The sequence below is a fragment of the Phodopus roborovskii genome, unplaced genomic scaffold (genome assembly GCF_943737965.1).
Source record: "Phodopus roborovskii unplaced genomic scaffold, PHOROB, whole genome shotgun sequence".
NCBI classification, from domain to species: Eukaryota; Metazoa; Chordata; class Mammalia; order Rodentia; family Cricetidae; genus Phodopus; species Phodopus roborovskii.
The window spans coordinates 29,173,078-29,192,110 of record NW_026126480.1 but is presented as its reverse complement, the minus strand read 5'-3'; the positions used below and the strand labels follow the sequence as shown (position 1 = coordinate 29,192,110).

The 19,033-nt window shown below is 39.0% G+C and overlaps 1 protein-coding gene across 1 annotated transcript in view; it reads right to left on the bottom strand.

The window, feature by feature from the left end:
• Positions 1 to 19,033, bottom strand: part of LOC127228264 (phospholipid-transporting ATPase ABCA3) — a 103,122-nt gene that overhangs the window by 11,506 nt on the left and 72,583 nt on the right. The window contains exons 23-26 of the mRNA XM_051192826.1: positions 18,735 to 18,890; positions 11,770 to 11,948; positions 5,409 to 5,534; positions 5,013 to 5,207 (exon numbers count right to left, since the gene is read on the bottom strand). Coding sequence (XP_051048783.1) covers positions 5,013 to 5,207; positions 5,409 to 5,534; positions 11,770 to 11,948; positions 18,735 to 18,890 — 656 coding nt within the window. The remainder of the gene's footprint in view (positions 1 to 5,012; positions 5,208 to 5,408; positions 5,535 to 11,769; positions 11,949 to 18,734; positions 18,891 to 19,033) is intronic.

Here is a 19,033-nt window from a genome sequence, read left to right as displayed (position 1 = left end):
TGTGGTTTGATCAAGCCAGACCCCCTGAAACAACGTCCCAGGTGGTCCAACATTCAAAACAGTTGGGACAAGCCAGCCTTGCAGACTACAGCCAGGATTTCTGCGTCTTCTTAGGATCCCCAATGACCAGCAGGAAGTAGTTTGGAAAGAACGAAACCAAAATTCCCAAATATTGTTTATAAATGTTTGTTTTCATTTAAATGGACTTGGTTATAAATGGTTAATGATCATAGCCAATTCTTTTTAAAGGTAAAAAGGAAATTATGGTATAGATATGAATACTTTGTTTTGGAACATATTTTCATTTATTGTTACAATTTAAGGTCAATTTTGTGATATGTATATTTCTCCTCTTGTTTAGGTATTGTGTTTATATAGCTCATTTATAAATGTAATGTATAAGGTAGTACAGATTATAAATAATTACCTTTGATAGTCAAAGCTTAGAGTTAAGTTAGGTTTTTCAAGATACACAGACATTTGAGATAGATAGGAATTCTTCAAACCATTCAAAGACCTACAGAATATGGCATTTAAAATGGTTTAGGGTTTTTCTTGACAATGAGGCACAATTACTCCTGGCAACACCACCTGTGTCAGAAAGGAAGATGGACATTGAAGAAACGCATTATGAAGTTTACTTCCAATACGGCAAGACTAGCCATTTGGGCAAGAAACTGCTCTTGTCTGGACTGATTGACTTTATGCTGTGTAAACTGGACATGCAGGACCCACAGAAAAGTGACTGCTGATTCAAAATGAACATTGCTACAGAGTTCCTGCTTCATGGAAGAATCTTCCAGACAGTCTGCAGGACATTGAGAAAAGTGACTGACAAACAGCCAATACAAGAAGACAGTTTAAAGTTTCCTGCTTTGCTGAAGAGTCTGCCAGACACAGTATGGCCTATTGCCTGAAGATGGAAGATTACAGAAAAATTTCGGGTAACTGACAAGGCAAGATGTCTCTGTCATTTCTAGAGTTTATATACTATCCTTCTGTGGTCTTTGAAGGAGTTGAAGACAGATAGTTATGGTTATAGTTTTCCTTAGTTAAGCTTAAAGATAAGTTACATAGACTTTAGACACACAAAGATAGGATAGATGATGGAATATTTTCTTTAAACCTTGCTAAATGTTAATGGACTAAATATTGTTAACTGGGATTCTTACTTGATAACTGTTGTGTTATATATTTTGCTATGTTAAGGTTAAGACCCTTCTTTTTATTTAGACAGAAAAGAGGAGATGATGGGAGATGTCGTTCTGTAAATATGTTTCTCATACTGGTTAATGAATAAAGCACTGTTGGCCAATAGGAAAGGAAGATAGGAGGGACTAGGAGACAAGGAGGAAAGAGGAAGTAGGAAGGAGGAGTCAACATGGAGAGTCTGGAGAGAGCAAAACGCTGGCTCTCAGTAAGATGAGACCACATGGAAATACATAGATTAATAGGAATGGGTTAATACTTAAGACAGAGCTAGCCGATAAGAAACTAGTACCTGGCCAATAGCATTATATCAAATACAGAGTCTCTGTGCATTAATTGGGGCTGGCGCGGCGGCAGAATCAGACCTGGTAGCGGGCAGAAAAACCTTACTCCTTACACTTAATTGTTCTCTTGTGTGTAATATGGCTTTTTGAGCATTTTCTAAAATACAAATAAGTGTAGTTGGAATCCTTGCTCTTATCTTAGGCACATTACTCATGAACTAATAATACACACTATAGAAAATAAATTACCCAAAGACAAAACATTTACCCACTTTGCAATTAAAAGTCAATGGTAAAGTAATAAGCAGTTCAAATACTTATTTATTTTATTGGAAGACTGATAGTTTTAAAATATTTCTATTTTGGAACTATCAAACTTCTCGAGAACAATGCTAATCCATGGGTGAATGCAATTTGTGGAATATTTTAAGCATTGTGAGCTACAGTGAAAAGGCTACTTTCAAACACATAACAGTAATAAATAACCTAAATGGCTAAAAAGTCAACTCAAATGCTGTGGAAGGTATACATATTAATTTGTTTAAACCCAAGACTTAAGTTTATGGATTAAATCTTTGAGGAAAAGCATTAAATAATGCTATCTATGTATGACATGTTTTAATATTTATTTTAAAGCATTGCAATATTGTAACTATAATGAAACAAAATTAAAATTCAAAATAAGTGTATGTTTAGAAAATCATGTTTTTAGGAAAAGATAAATAAAGCCCAGATGTGCTGTGGTTTAACAAGGGCTAAAAGCTGGTTGTAGTAGTGCATGCCAGGAGGACATACTGAGGAGACAGAGGCAGGAGAATCAGGAAGGAAGATAGAAGATTAAATAAGGTAATCAATCAATGGAGCCATGAATCTGTGTAAAGAACACAGTGCCTGTTTTCAGATCCAGGTTTATGACTAAATAAATAATGCAGTGCCGGGTGTGGTGGCACACCCTTGGGACACAGAGGCAGGGAAAATCTCTGTGAGTTCAGGGACAGCATAATTTACATATTGAGCTGCAGGGCAACCAGGACTACACAGTGAAGACCTGTCTCAAAAAACCAAACAATAGAAATCGTTTAAAATATGAAAGAGCTGAAAAGGTATCTAAACTAATTAGCAGATCAAGATTTTTAAGAGTTCACGAATACTGAGAAATAATTGTAGTGTCAACACTGTGTTCTCTCTGAAGGTATTTAAAGAGCTGGAGAAATAGAAATTTTATAATTAATATACATAAGAAAAAGCTAAGGTATTTGGAAAATAAAGGCATGATATTGGAGACTCTGCCTGTGTTAATCAAAGATTCCAAAGTGTAGAAGAGTCTGCACTGTATATGCATATGTTTTGACATTATTTGAAGGTGTTGATGAGGACTAGGTTAGGTTGAGTCACACCCTGACTCATCCTGGAAAAATGAATAAAAGGAAATGGACCCATTGCAACCTCTGGGCACTGGGCCAACCCCACACATGCCCTTCACATTTGCTTTCACATTGTCTGACAAATTTCCCTTTTGTTCAAGGTCTTAAATTACTCCTAACATTATGCTTTAAAGACAATGTAACAGGAATTAAAAAAATATTCGAGCACACAAATTAATAAGCAATTACAAATGGCATAAAACAAAGTGGTGAACAATCAGAAAAAATAAATCTGATACTGAAATCAGCATATCCAGATGGCAAAACAGCTGTTGATCACTTGAAGAAAATAAGAGACTGCCATAAATGTTTCCCACCATTTTATTTTGAAAAAAAATCCAAACATAGAAGAGAATTTAAAATAACAGTACTATGAACACTCTTAAAGCCTGCAATAAGAGGAGCTAAATAACTGTTTCAGCAGCAGGAAACACTGGCTTACACAAGAACCAGACAGAACAGCTAAAAGTGAAAAGTGCCACAATTAAGATGACTATAGAGAATGAATTTAACACAGATTAACTACAGCTGATGAAGCATTATGAATTAGGAGACTCCCTGGCAGTTGTAGCTGTTTATATATCTGATTCAATGGGTATTGTATTTAGTACAATAATGTACTTTAAGTACTCTGCAAGTTTCTTGGTTCATATTAATTTTTCAATAAATGTCAAGTGCAAATGCATAATGATGGAGGGGAGTCAGGAAATAACCTCAGCTGAGTTGTTTTGTAGTGAGTTATTTTGTAATTTGAGAGCTAAGTCATATATCTAAGATAGGTGTATATGATTTCAATTATCCTATTAAAGGTGCATTCTTCAAAAAACAAAAAATTCAATAAATCCTAAAATCAGGTGTCTATTCTCTCCAATTATGCGCAATAGAAAGCTTAAAGTTGTAGCTTTATCAATTAACCTGCTTTAAGTAAGTGCTTCTCGATTTTTCTTCTTCCTTTTAGGTGGGACTAATGGCTAGAGCTTTTTGGAGTTGAGCATTGCCTTTGTTCCGGTCTTTCGGGCTTTGCTTAAATAACTCCTCCTATGTGCAGGCCTTTTAAGGACAGACAGAACACTCTGTTTATTGGTTCTTGTTTTCTTCCTCCTACAGGCTGTCTAAGGGATATTTAAGATTTGTTCTGCTGCACTTCCAGCAATTCATCATCAAAGGTTCAGTTCTTCTACCCCAATATTAGCTCCCCCATAATTTCTACTCTGAAGCTGTTTTGTCTGGGTCTGGTCTATGTGCTTACATGCATATGAATATGGGAATTCACATGCGGTCAGAGGACAACTTCTACCTTATTTGAGGCTGGGTCTCTTGATATTCACCACTGTGTACACTCAGCTAGCTACCATTCTCCTTTCTTTGTCTTCTTGCCATAGGAATGCTGGTATTGCTTATGAGTGTTCTACTGAATCTAGCTTTTCTTGAACACTAGGTATCCAGAGTCACTGTCAGGCTTGATTGGCAAGCACCCAAATCATAGCCATCACTTTGATCCAGCCCTAGAGTTTTGTGTCAGATTAAGTGGTGATTCACTGTTTTCACTTTCTCAGTGCCTTAATTTGGGTTGTCAGTTGGTTTCTAGTTGAGATTTTTTTTTTTTTTTTTTTTTTTGAGACAGGGTCTCACTGTGTAGACCAGGCTGGCCTAGAACTCCAGAGATTAACATGTCTCTGCCTCCTGAATGATGGCATTAGAAGCATGTGTCACCATGCATATCTGATTCAGAGTTATAATTGCTAGGGTTGGACTGGTACTCTCAAGTTTCTTCTTAAACAATAGGCTGGAGATTCCAAGTCTAATGGATGTCTACATGTACACCAAGTACATTATGTGGTGTGCTAGAAGAGCTGCTGAGAGTGGTTACATTTCACTTGAAGGACACTTACAACTTAGCTCTCAAGGTGACACTGCCTTTCTTACCCCCACATGTCCCCTTACATTTTACTTTTCTTTCCAAAAATGTCTTGTAGAATGCACAGAATCATCTCAACACCTGTCATAATTTCCATCTGGCATCTCCTACTATTTACCTCCCTCCTGCACCCCTGAGTCATCATGCTTCTGTCCTGCAGACTACATGCTACCATACCTTTAGGATATTTTTGGTGATGCTGTAGCCTTCAATGAACACATCCCCAGATGTAGCAATCTGTTCTCCGGTCAGAATTTCAAAGGTAGTAGTTTTTCCAGCTCCATTTAGTCCAAGCAATCCAAAACACTCCTCTTTTTGAATGGAGACAGAGATATTTCTCACAGCCAGAGTGGGTGGTATATTAAAATATATCTAAAAAAACACAAAATACATGGAAACTATGTATTTGGATGGGTCAAACACAGTTTCAAACCTTTACAGACCACAGTACTTCAGAGAGTTTCCTAAGAACTCAACTTGGGAAACAACCATAGATTCCCCAAAGGACCTCAGTGAGTCCTTGATGCTCATCTTAGGGAATGGAACCATATGCTGGCCATTAAAAGATATTACCTTTACAAGCTCTTTAATGAGCACACTAGAATTCAGTGACTGCTGAGGATTCTGCAGGATAGTCTCCCTTTCATTTTGTACATCTTCGTCTTCAGATTTCCCGGATAACTCCTTGGATACTCTAGCCTGTATTGTAAAGATGAGAATGAATTGAAGATACTGTCTGAGTATCTGGTCTAGACTGAATGAATTCATGAAGGTTAAACTGGAGGGTTATTTCAGAGTACCAAAACAAAAGTTGAGAGACTTCCTCTGTATGACCACAACTCTCTTGTAAAAACCGATTTCCCATTTCCAAAGCTTGGAAACTGGGCTTCCTGTCATAAGCAAGAGTGCTTTCAAAGTAGACATCACAAAATCTACAGCCACAGCAAATACCATTGATTATGGTTAAAAAGATGTTTGCTAATAATAAAGTACAGGTGAATGTCAGAGAAAGATTGTTTTCACTGCTCTCTCCCTTCCCCCCTCCCTCCGTCCCTCCTTTCTTTCCTCCCAACCTCTCCTCTATCTCTCTCTCCCTCTTGTGGCTGCAGATGGATCAAGATTTGCACTCTCAGCTGTCCCTTTGCTCTGCCATTAGGGAATCTTAACCCTCTGAAAATATAAGCCAAATTAATGCTTCCTTTTATTAAAAAACAACAACAACAATAAATCTTTCCCTAGAGAAAGGAGAAATAGAGTCTGATGTGAGAACTCATTCAGCCAAAAGTCCTTGAGGTACCAGCTCTTCGGGGTGGGGTCTCAAGTGCTACCTGTGGATTAGGAGCAAGCTCTCTTGCTCTCTTGGGTGCTGATCCTGGATCAGCTTCCAGCACTCTGGGCAGAGGATCTTGGTAGTTCTCTATCTTATTTTTGTTATTTGTGAGTGATTCCCTAATAAATACTGGACTTCCCTTTATCTGGGCGTTTGTGGACTTTATTACAATAATGCATTATATTTTGATGCCCAAGAACACTAATGCCCCAATAGGGGCAAAATTGCTCCACAAAGACAACTCAGAAAATACTTCTGAGTTAAATCAGCCCATGTACTTTAGGGATGTGTTGACCTCAAAATAGAAACCAGGATATGTGCCATGTTAGGGAAAGGGTTTCACTTTTATATCCATAGGAGAAGAAAAGTTATGGATGCCATCAAAAGAAATACCTATTTTCAAGAGGTCAAAAGATCTTGGACATATAGATGTATAAAGAAGAAAGGATAATTATCTAGGAAGAATCACTAAGCAAAGAAAAATCTGACTTATGGTGTCAATCTCTCCTGCAAGGTTAAAAAAAAAAAAATCTCACTACCTAAACACCTATATCTCTTCACTTCTCAATATAGTGGTAGTCCTGACTCAAAAATCAAATCCAAACATGTTTTTAAAACAAAAATTCAGAGTTTCTGTCTTATACCAGAAGAGCAACTTGATGTGAGACAAGAAAAATAATTTTAGGGACTAATGTTGTCAAAACTGTTTCTCCCCCAAAATTCTACTTCTCCCCATACTTAATTTTGTCTCTCTTTGTACCTTTCCTTGGATATATGTCTATCAAAATTTAAACTTTCTGTTTTGATATTAATAATGTTTAAGTTTTCCACAGTGAACAATACATTTTCCTAACAGCAATCTCTGGATTTTACAGAAAGAAGATGGGGCCCCACAAGGATTCCACCTGGTTCATTATCATGCCTTGGAGCAGATAACACAACTCAAATATCAGTGTTGGACCTAAATTGCTAAGACAATTCCAAATTGGCTAGGTAAGATGGTCCACCTTCTTACAACACTCTGGCCAAAGCTTCAGATAAGAACTTCAGATATGATAGGACAGACTTTGAATATCCCCCATGGAAGGCCTCACCCTCCTGGGGAGCAGAAAGGGAATGGGATGGGGGGACAGGGGAAGAGGAGAGGGTGAAGTAACTGGAATTGACACGTAAAACAAGCTTGTTGAAAATTTAAATTTAAAAAAATTATAAAAAAATAAAAACTTCAGATAAGCCTCATCTCTTATCCAGCTACAAATGTTACATCTAGTCCCCTTGAGACTTAATCATTGCTGAAGTTTCTTACAGAATCCCATAGAGAAGCCTTCACCCCCATGACAGCTGGAAGTAATTTTAAGAAAAAAATGCTCCCTCTCCCCACAGTTGGGTTAGTTGGTGTTTTGGTTTTTCTCAAGGTTATGGAAAACTGTCACCTGTTAAGGGTTGGTTATAAGTTGTTAGGGTTGGGGTGGACTATGAAGTTTAGACTCAGGAATCTCTTTTGGAAAATAATAGGGGGGAATGGATGGAATGGGATAATAGGTAGATTAGTGTATCTAGTGTACTATTTCAGCAACTATTAGTTATAGACAATTTATATTGATTTCAGATTCTTGTATATTGATACATATGTAAAATTATTTTTGTATTCCTAAGGTAATTTCTATATTGATACAAACTTGAAATTATATTTGTTTTTTGTGTATGTTCCTTTGTTTTTTTTTTACCATTATTGTATGTTTCTACATACTCAATTTGTATATTGATGCAATTTTAGAATGTTTCCATATATTGCACTACAGATTTCTACCTCTGTTCAGGATATTTACACATATATTTTTATAATTCGAGGTCATTGTCCTCATTGCTACACATCTGTTTAAAGATTGTTTTATTTTATATGTGAAGCATTAATCTTCAAGCTATATAGGTATTAGGAATAGGTTATAGTCACCCATGTGTTTCATAACTAGTTCTGTTAATCAGGTTCTCTAGTTGCACAGAGATATACCCTGCATCGTTATGCTTTTTAAATTCTTGAAAGACCTACAGAATATGGAATTTAAATGTTTTAATAATTTTGAACTCCCTTGACATGAGACATAATTGCTCCTGGCAGCACCAAGCTATTCCTGAGAGTGTGAGAGAGTATGATGGGCACCGGAGACACTCCATTTGGAGTTTGTTTTCTTCTTTTTTTCTCATTTTCTAATTTCATTAATGTGATGACTTGATTTTGGATTATCACACTGTCATTATGTTTCTGGAATATACCTTGCCAGGTCATGAGTTCATGCTAATACTTTTGTCAAATATTTTGCCTCCACGTCATGACTTATGTTTATGATTGTGAGCCTAGCCTTTAACACCTGAACTATCCATCCAGTCCTCATGACTTATCTTAAACCTTCCTGTTTTAAAAATTCTTTTTAGGCAACATGTATGTTGCTATGGCCGCATAAGAGAATCGAGTAGAAATATCAGAAGGTAAGAATGGAAATCAGTGAAATGGGGTAACATGTAAAAAAAGAAATAAAGAAAAGATAAAATTATCTTAAAAAAATAACCCCAAAATTTGGTGCACTAGAGATATTAACAAAACTAGTGAGGCTCTAGCAAGGTTAATTAAGTAAAATAAAATAATAAAGAAGAGTAGATGGGGGAGAAACCACAAATTTCTAACAAACATCAAATATAAAAAAAAAAAATGTAAGTAAACAGGTCTTTCTGTGATCACCCTTAATGTCTCAGGGTGGTCCAGTGTCCTTCTCCCGGCACTTGAGGATTTCCCCGACTTGTTCTGTCATCATTGACAGGCTACCACACTCAGCTCTTGACCTGTAGAGTCCATCTGAAGCTCTTTGAATAGTTACTGCTTCATTGCCTGAGCTGCCTTCCCCAACTCAATGCCTTGAATTTTCTCCCTCAAGTATCATACAAGTTTCCAGAACTTAGTTTGGTTCCTACTAGATAAGGTTTCAGCATTTTATACTTCCTTTTATCAAAAACCCTATTCCCATAACTGATATTTGTCTGATCTCTGATCTGGTTCCATCCTGGGGCCCTTTCTTTGGAATATCTGTAGACTCCTTCTTTTACCTCTCCTCTAAGACCTGGGATCTGCTTGTTCCTCCTAGACATTTATGGAAATTGAGTCCAGCATTCAGTGTTACACTGAGCCACAGTAGGTACTTGAGGGACATATTTGAAATGCATTACAACCCTTGAATTGAGCAACATGTTTTACTGCCAAAGAGCAATACTTCTGGTGTAGGCTAGCTAATTGCTGATTTGGCCTCATTCCCTAGTCCTGAGGCTATGCCACAACATTAATGTAATTCTTCCTTCATTCTATTGATGAGCTTCTCAGCTAAATAGGAAACTTTCATCAACTCTGGACACCAGGCTGCCTCTAGTGTTATTCTCAAAGCTGAGTCTGTGTTTTGGTGTCTGCCCAACCTGTAGAATGCAGCCTGGAAACTCCTGCTTTCTATGCCTCACTTAATCTAAATGTTCATTTCTAAAAGTGGCAGGAACATGTAACACACGTACATTTTCAAAGCATACTGTAAATTTTACCACATCGAAAACACAGGGGGTATAGACCAGTAATTTATAGTTTAACAAGACCTATGCATGAGTCTGGGGTATGCTGCAGCATTAAAATACCTATCACACAGACTGGAATATATGTTTTACAGATTGACAACCTTGGAACTTTTATGATAGCCAAAGCCAAATTGGGACAAAATGGGCACGCTGGGGGAGGGAGGGGAATGTGTACCTAACATACAAGTTATTCAAAGGAAAAAATTCAATAAATAAACAGTGCATTACAATTAAAATAAAATCACAAAATTTACATTTTATGTAGGCCTCTGATTCATGAAAATGTCAGTCAGCATAGATGATTTCCTTAATCTACTGTTATGATTTTAGTATGAAATGTTTTCCACCAGTTTGGTCCCCAGAGTGTGGCATTATTGGGAACCAAGAGGTAGAACTGAGCTGATGGAAGTAAGTCCTTGGGAGTATCTTGTCCTTGGCCTCTTTTTTGCTTCACTCTGTGTTTTTTCATCATGGGGTTAAACATCTCCTCAGCCATTCACTCCTGCTGCCATGATGTTTTGCCCAAGCACATAGTGCCAAGCAACCATGAATGTAGCCTCTGAAGTCATGAGCAAACAAATTTCCCCTCAAGGTGTTCTAGCAGGTGTTTTTGGTCATAATAATGATAAAGCCAATAAATCCAGTAACAGAGTTAATCATGTGTACATATGTGCTTTTCATTTTAAGAGTTACCTCTGTAGAACTAATAGAACCTACTCCAAATGCCATGGCAGATTTTGATGATCCCTCCTGGAAGGCATCACCCTCTCTGTGGAGTAGGTGGAAATGGGAAGGGAGGAAGGGAGAGGGAAATGGGATCAATATGTAAAATAAGAAAAAATAATAAATATTTAAAAAAGAGTTATCTCTAACCCATAACTGGACATTGTGCAGAGGGAGAGATTTTGAAACACTCAACCCTAAATAGGATGTCTCCATCAAACCTCTCCCCTAAAGTCTCACGGAAGAGGATGGTTTGAATAAGAATGGCTCCTGTGGTAGTTTGAATATAATTGGCCTCCGTAAGCTCATATGGAGCAGCACTATTAGTAGGTGTGGCCTTGATGGAGGAAATATATCACTGTGGAAGTAGGCTTTGAGGTCTCGTATATGCTCAAGATACTCCCCGGTGTCTCACACCACTTCATGTTGCCTGCATGATGTAGGACTCTCAGCTACTTTTTCAGCACCATGTCTGCCTACATGTTGCCATGCTTCCCATCATGATGATAATGGACTAAACTGTAAACAAGCCATCCCAATTAAGTGTTTTCCTTTATAAGAATTGTTCATCATGGTGTGTCTTCACAGTAATAAAACACTAAGACATGGAGCTATGCAGAAGAAGAGGCAGAAAGATTGTAAGATTCAAAGGGAATGGATAACACCAAGGAAACAAGGCCTTCTAGACACAACAGGATGAGCACACATATGAACTCACAGGAATCTGTGGCAGTATGCACAGAGCCTGAACAGCTTCAAGTGCAGACAGCATTCAAGCACCACCGAGATGGAGAAGTGGACATAAACTCCCATCCATAACCAAGAAGCTTATCTCCAATTGACATCCACTTGGAAAGGAAAAATTAGTTTTCCCCAATAGCATTTCATTGGGTATATTAACCACACTTGAGGGCAGGCCCCATGCCCAGTAGTAGATGACCAACACAAAATGGACTCAAAGGTATTTTTGTAGATGCTTTCTGTCTCTTAGTGCTCTGTTCAGGTGCATTTTGTTTTACTGGCCTTTTGCTTATGTAATATAGCTTCAGATTTTGTGGTTTTATGTGTTGTGTGACTGTGTTTCTTATTCTTTTTTTAAATTATGGTTTGTTTATTTGAGTGTTTTCTAAAGAGAGAGAGAAAGAAAGAAAAGGCATGGAGTTGGGCTGGTGGGGGAATCTGGGAGGAGTTGAGGGGATAGATTGAAATTTTTTGTTCATACCATAAAATACACATTTTAAAAATGACTAAGATCTGTATTCTGCTACTTACCTTACTAAATATCCTATAGATTCCAAAGAAAACATAGCGATATATGAATGTTTTAAAATTCCACGCAGTAATCTCCAGAAGGAAAATGAGGAAGAGGTATGTCGCTCCCGTGGCAGCCATGGCAGCCACATGCCTTCCAATCGCACTTTGGTTCATACTGTATATAGGAAAATCATTTACTGGTGAGAAGAACAACAGAAGTATGTTAACACACTGAGATGTCACCAAGGTGCTTGACAGGAGATTCCTGCCTTCTCTTCCCTTCACAAGTAGATCAACTGTCAGCTAGGAGCAGAAATGGTTTGCTGTAATCCACAAAACAAGAAAATAAGAATGAGACATCTCTGTACACTGCAGGCCTGAATAAATATCCATACTGATAGAAATGCACTTCTATGGAATGTATGACATTCTTCTTTCCAAGAGATAGCATACCAGCACACAGAAGAAACACCCCCAGGGAAAAGAATGTGGAGAGCAGAATCCAGGTTCCTTATCATTTTAGGGAGCCTTTGGAGACATCTGACTCTTTTCTCAATTATTGGGAATGCTAGCAGGAAAACTGAGTGTTTGACCACACATAGAGTCAAATAAAAAGAGAGTGAGCAGGCAACACTGTCCACAGACCATGCTACTAAAGGAGAAATACACACACCAGCAGCAGAGCATTGCCAGCCAGCACACTTGAGCTTAGCTGCTCTCTTGGCTCCCAGAAGAGGTGCACAGAGCTTACCTGGATGGATTTCAAAGAGAGCTAGCTTGCAGGTATATCTTCATTCCATTTCCTACCATGTGGTATAAGCACTATCCCAGAAGAAATCTGCTACAGTATAAGAAAAAGCATCCCTTGGTCCACCCAAATTGATCCTCAAAATTAACATTTTGTGCTAATTATATTCTATACCACGTGATCTTTCTAGATAAGGGACTAAGCCAGTGGCTATACTTAAATTCAGAGCACAGCCAGTAACCAAGAGACACAAAGAACTTGAAGGGAAGGCTTTACCAGCTGAGTGACATTACTGGCAGGCCCCTAATGGGAGATGCCATTCTGTAAATATGTTTCTCTTACTGGTTAACAGGAAAGCAAGATAGGTGGGACTAGGAGAAAAGGAGGATTCTATGAGATGTAGGAGGATTCAAGATGTAGGAACTTGAGAAGAAGGTCTGGACCCTTCTTCGGCAAGATAAGACCACATGGAAACACTTAGATTAATAGAAATTGGTTAAATTAGGTTTTCTAAATGTATTTGAGGTGGATAAATATTCTTCAAACCTTTCAAAGACCTACAGAATATGGCATTTAAAATGGTTTAGGGTTTTTCTTGATAGTGAGACACTATTGCTCCTGGCAACACCACCTATGTCAGAAAGGAAGATGGACATCCAAGAAACTCGTTATGGAGTTTGCTCTCAATATGGCAAGACTAGTCATTTGGGCAAGAAACTGCTGTTGTCTGGACTGTTTGACTTTATGCTGTATAAACTGGACATACAGGACCCAAAGGAAAGTGACTGCTGATACAAGATGGACATTGCTACAGGGTTTTTTCTTCATGGAAGAGTCTGTCAGACATTCTGCAGGACACAGAGAAAAGTGACTGACAAACCGCCAATACAGGTGGGCAGTTTAAAGTTTCCTGCTTTGCTGAGGAATCTGTCAGACACACTATGGCCTATAGGCTGAAGATGGAACATTACAGAAGAACTTCGGGTGACTGACCAAGTAGCAAGATGTCTCTGTAATTTCTACAGTTTATATACTATCCTTCTGTGGTCTTTGATGGAGTTGAAGACAGATAGTTATGGTTATAGCTTTCCTTAGTTAGGATTAAAGATAAGATACATACTAGACTTTAGAATCACAAAGATAGGATAGATGATAAAATATTTTCTTTAATTATTGATAATGTTAATAGATTAAATATTGTAATTATAGTTCTTGCTTTTATATTTTATTATGTTGAAGTTAAAACTCTTCTTTTTATTTTAGACAAAAAAGAGGAGATGATGGGAGATATCATTCGGTAAATATGTTTCTATTTTTGGTTAATGAATAAAACTCTGTTGGCCAACAGAAAAGCAAGATAGGCAGGACTAGGAGACAGGGAGGATTCTGGGAGATATAGGTTTCAAGGTGTAGGGACTTGAGAAGAAGGTCTGAACCCTTTCTCCGGTAAGATAAGACCACGTGAAAACACTTAGATTAATAGAAATGAGTTAATATTTAAGACAGAGCTAGCCAATAAAAAACACTAGTAACAGGCCAACAGCTTTATGTCGAGCACAGAATCTCTGTGTGTTATTTGGGGCTGATGTGGCTGTGGGACCAGGCTGCTGGGAAAACTGCTCATAACAGGCCCCACTAGAATAGTGAAAGCATGTCACTCTGAGAGAGAACTTACTGGTTCTTTAAAAGGTACCTCAACAAATATACAAACACCAAAGAATTTACCAATATCTACACAAGGATCACAAGTCCCCAACCTGGCACTTTCAATAATGGACTCTCAGATGGACTGAGATGAGAGTTCAGCAGGTAAGAACACTTTTTGCAAAGGACCCAGGTTCAGTTCCCACATGGGCACTCTTGGTCATCTGTAACTCAATAGATTTCAACAGCAAGCTTGATCAAACTAAAGAAAGAATAGAATTAGTGGACTCAAAGATAGAACATTCGAAGCCTGCCAGTCAAAGGAACAAATTAAAAAGCTAATAAAAAAAGAGGAATGACTCTCTGAAGGATTTTTTTTTTCCTGGCTCATCATCAGGAGATCAAACCTACTTGCAATAAAATTTAAAGAAAGTGAGAAATGAGAGAGGAGCTCAGAGCCTTAGCTAAAGAACTTGTGTAGAAATTCTCATGTTCCAGAAAAGCAATCAACTACCTAACCTCTGGAAGCACAGGATCAATAATCAAACCCAAACCAGAAGTTCACCAAAATGCCTGATGATAAATTTTAAAATCTCAAAGACAAGAAAAACTGTATGTAACATAGTATGTACTCACTCATAAGTGGATATCAGCTGTAAAGGATAACTAGACTAGAATCCACAGTCCCAGAGAAGCTAGGTCATTAGGGAAGGCCCAAAAAGGGACTCATGGATTTCCCCAAGAAGGGGAAATCGCAGAGATCACCTGGGGTGGAGGGATGGGAACCGGAAGGATTGGATTGAAAAAGGTGGCAGTATGGAGGAGAGGAGTAATGAAAGAGATATTTGATGGGGGGCATTTTGGGGTCAGGAAGAAACCTGGTGCCAGGGAAACTCCCAGGAATCCACAAGGATGACTCTTAGCAATAGTGGAGAGGGTGCCTGAACTGGCCTTCTCCCATAATTAGATTGGTGACTACCCTAATTGTCATCAGAGAGTATTCACTCAGTAACTGATGGAAGTGGGTGCAGAGATCCACAGCCAAGCACCAGGAGTCCTGTTGAAGAGAGGGAGAAGGGACTGTACAAGCCATGGGGAGTCAAGGTCATGATGGGTTAACTCACACAGACAGCTAAGCTGAGCTAGTGGGAGCTCACAGACTCAGCAAGGGAGCCTGCATTGGACAGACTTAGGTCCTCTGCATGTGTATGACAGTTATATAGCTTGGTCTGTTTGTGGGGCTCCTGGCAGTGGGATCAGTGCCTGTCTCTGGTGTATGAGCTAGCTTTGGGGAACCTATTCCTCAAGTTGGGCTGCCTTGCCAAGCCTTGATGCATGGAGAGAAACTTGGTCAAGCCTGAACTTAATGAGCAATGCTTTGTTGACTTCCACGAGAGGCCTAACCCTTTCTGAATAAAGACAGAGGAGGAATGGATATGGTGGGAGAGAGATAAGAGGTCAGGGGAGGGAATGTGAGGAGAGGAAAGAGGGGAATCTGGCTGGTATGTAAAATAAATGAAAAAAATTTAATTAAAAAAGTATAAGCAGCAATAAATAAAAATAACACCAGGCTGGAGAGTTGGTTCAGTGGTAAAGAGCCATGGCTGCTCTTCAGGAAGAAAAATACTTAGTTTTCAGTACCTACATGTAGTAGTTCACAAACGCTTGTTACTCTAGCTCCATGAGATACAATGCCATGTTCTGGCCACCAAAGGCACCTACACTCATGTGTACATACATGGATACATAATTGAAAATAAAATATTAAAAAATAACCCCATTAAAAATGGGGTATAGAACTGGAGAGAATTCTCAATAGAGGAAATCAAAAAGGCTGAAAGATACTTAAGAAAGTGCTCAACATCCTTAGTTATCAAGGAAATGCAAATCAAAACAACTTTGAGATCCATCTTACTCCTGCCAGAATGGCTAAAATTAGAAACACCAATGACAACTTATGTTGGAGAGGATGTGGAGAAAAGGAAACACTCCTCCACTGCTGGTGGGAGTGCAAATTCATACAGCCATTTTGGAGATGAGTATGGCGGTTCCTCAGGAAAATGGGAATTAGTTTCCCACAGGACCCGGCAATACCCCTCTTAGGCATATACCCAAAGGATTCACATCCATGCAACAAAGACATCTGTTCAACTATGTTCATAGCAGCACTATTTGTAATAGCAAGAACCTGGAAGCAACCTAGATGCCCCTCAATTGAAGAATGGTCAATGAAGATGTGGCACATCTACACAATGGAATACTACTCTGCAGAAAAAAATAATGGTATCTTGAAATTCGCAGGCAAGTGGATGGCACTTGAAGAAACCATCCTGAATGAGGTAACCCAGTCACAAAAAGAGGAACACAGTATGTACTCACTCATATATGGATTTTAGACCTAGATCAAAGGATCACCAGCCTATAATTCACATCACCAGAGGAACTAGGATACAAGGTGTATTCTAAGAGATTCATATAAAGTCCCTCACAGAACTGGGAAGGGACAAATTCCCCAGAGCTCAGGTGAAGTGGGGGGGGGGTGGCAGTGAATGGAGAGAGAAGTAGGAGAAAATGAGGGGGAGGAAAGGAAAACATGTGCGACCAGCAAGATTGAGCCTGGTTAGGAATAGAAGATAGGAAATAGAGAGACAGAGACAGAGAGAGAGAACATAAAAGAGGGAGCCAATATTGGTTTGAAGATAAAATTGAACACAAAGAAAGGTCTAGAGAACTACAAGACTGCTCCCAACTAACAATTTGAGCTTCCGTGGAAAGGCTGTCATAAATGCCCTTCCTGGAGAGTGAGATCAACAACTAACTTCTCCATGGAGCCCTCAACTAATGCCTGCTGAAAACAGGATCAAACACCCATACATAAACACTGAGTCGAACTAGAACCCAGATGCAGATGGAGAGGACAAGACCATGCGGCAGAAACACATAGAGACAGCTTACCTGAACAAGGAGGAGCTAACGGCCACTAGACTGATAGCTGGGAAGCCAGCATGGGACTGACTCAGGCTTCCCTGAATATGGGTCTCAGCCAGAAGGACAGAGCAGTCTAAGGGACCTCAGTGGAGCCAGGATGTATCCCTGGTGCACAAAAGGACTTTGCGAACATATCCCCCATGGAGGGATAACTGCCTTAATCTAGAGACAGGAGAGAAGTCCTAGTCCCTACTTCACATGACCTGTCAGAGCACACGGAATTGTTAAGAAGAAATGTGTGTGGCAAGTACAGCCTAAGGACAAAGTCTCCTGAGTTTGGGTGGCAGCTGAAGACTATTTTAAAAAGCTACAACCAAAAAATCCCACACTCTCTGAAAGGCTTGGGGAAGAAAAACAAAAGAAAACCTAGCTGTCCCAGCAGGGACTCAGGCAGTAGTCCTGCTGCAGCTCAGGCCATTGGCCTCAAATTGACTTTTTTGTGACTCCACACCTTAATATTGGGTGCTAATTTGTAACATGAAAAATAAAAACCCAGAGATAGATATAGGGTTCAAGCTAATGGTCAGATAAACAAAGCAGCAGGCCACTAGCTCATACCTCTATCTCAGATGGAAAGGGGTGATCCTGCCTCCACAAGCTCTCCACCAAGCCCCAGTCTGCTGCCTCTCCTTATTGTGACTGCAGACCAAATCTTCACATGAGACCCTTTGATTCTTCCTTTTTCACCTCCCTTGTGCTGGGATTAAAGGCACATGATCTCAAGTGCTAAGATCACATCTGTGTGAGCTGTTTCTCTTTAGGACTGGATCAATTTTGTGTAGCTCAGTGTGGTCTTGAACTAACAGATCCATCTGCCTGACTTCTGAGTTCTGGGATTAAAGGTATATGCTACAACCACCTAGTTCTAAGGCTAGCTAGGATGTATGGCTTCTGAGATTAAAGACATGTACCATCACTGCCGGACTTTTCTTTCACTTCCCCTCTGGCTCCATCCTTGGAACTTTCTTGGCATGACTGGAATTTGGGGTACAACTGCTTCTTTTTCTCCTGTCCCACAAACTCATATTTACTGTAACATTTGAGTCTGACTGTAATTTCCCAGGTGTATTTGCCTTCCATCTTCCCATTTCCTTAGCATTGTGAAAGTGCTTTTTAGTGTATAACAGGCACACAACCTCCTCATTAGCTGTCTCTGGAGTTGGAATGTTTATCCTTACATCTTCACTGAACGTGTATTCTTTCTCTTACCACTGAAATAACTCCTTCCACCCTTTAATTACTCATTCACAAACATTTGTGTGTCTCTCATATGCCCAGCCCCATGTTAAACATTGATTTGGGAATCTTCCCTTCAAATACTAGTGTGTAGAGGAAGCAACCTGACACAAATTAAATTCCCTGAAGAATGTAACTACCTCCTTTCATTGGAGAATCTTCTTACCAGATGAAATGTGTACATATTTTGAATCTTAGCTAAGGCTGTGTTTGTGATATAGCACAGAATATCCTCTCAACTAGAGGGTGTCAATGCATAACTTGAGTTGTTGCAGAAATGCACAGTGATACAGAAAGTTATTCACATGTCACATGTAAAGTGATTGTTCTTGACTGTCATGAATCTCGGAAATCCTCAGATACTCACTGTTCTTGCAGTCTTTATACGTGAGACCATATTTTGAAGAACACGCTTTCCTCATCTCTTGGATATCATAGAATTTGTTGATGCTCATCCCAAGGTTATAAACAGGTAACATCAGCAGTGAGTTAAGTATGAGGTTCTTAGTACTGGCCCTAATATCTGTGATTTAAAAGATAACATTAGCATGCTTTACATAAAGTGAACTCTTTGGAGACTATCTCAAACTGACCAAATTGAAATGAGAAAATTACAAGGCATAGTACTATTCTCAAAGAATTTCTTGCCATTATCAAGTCTACCCT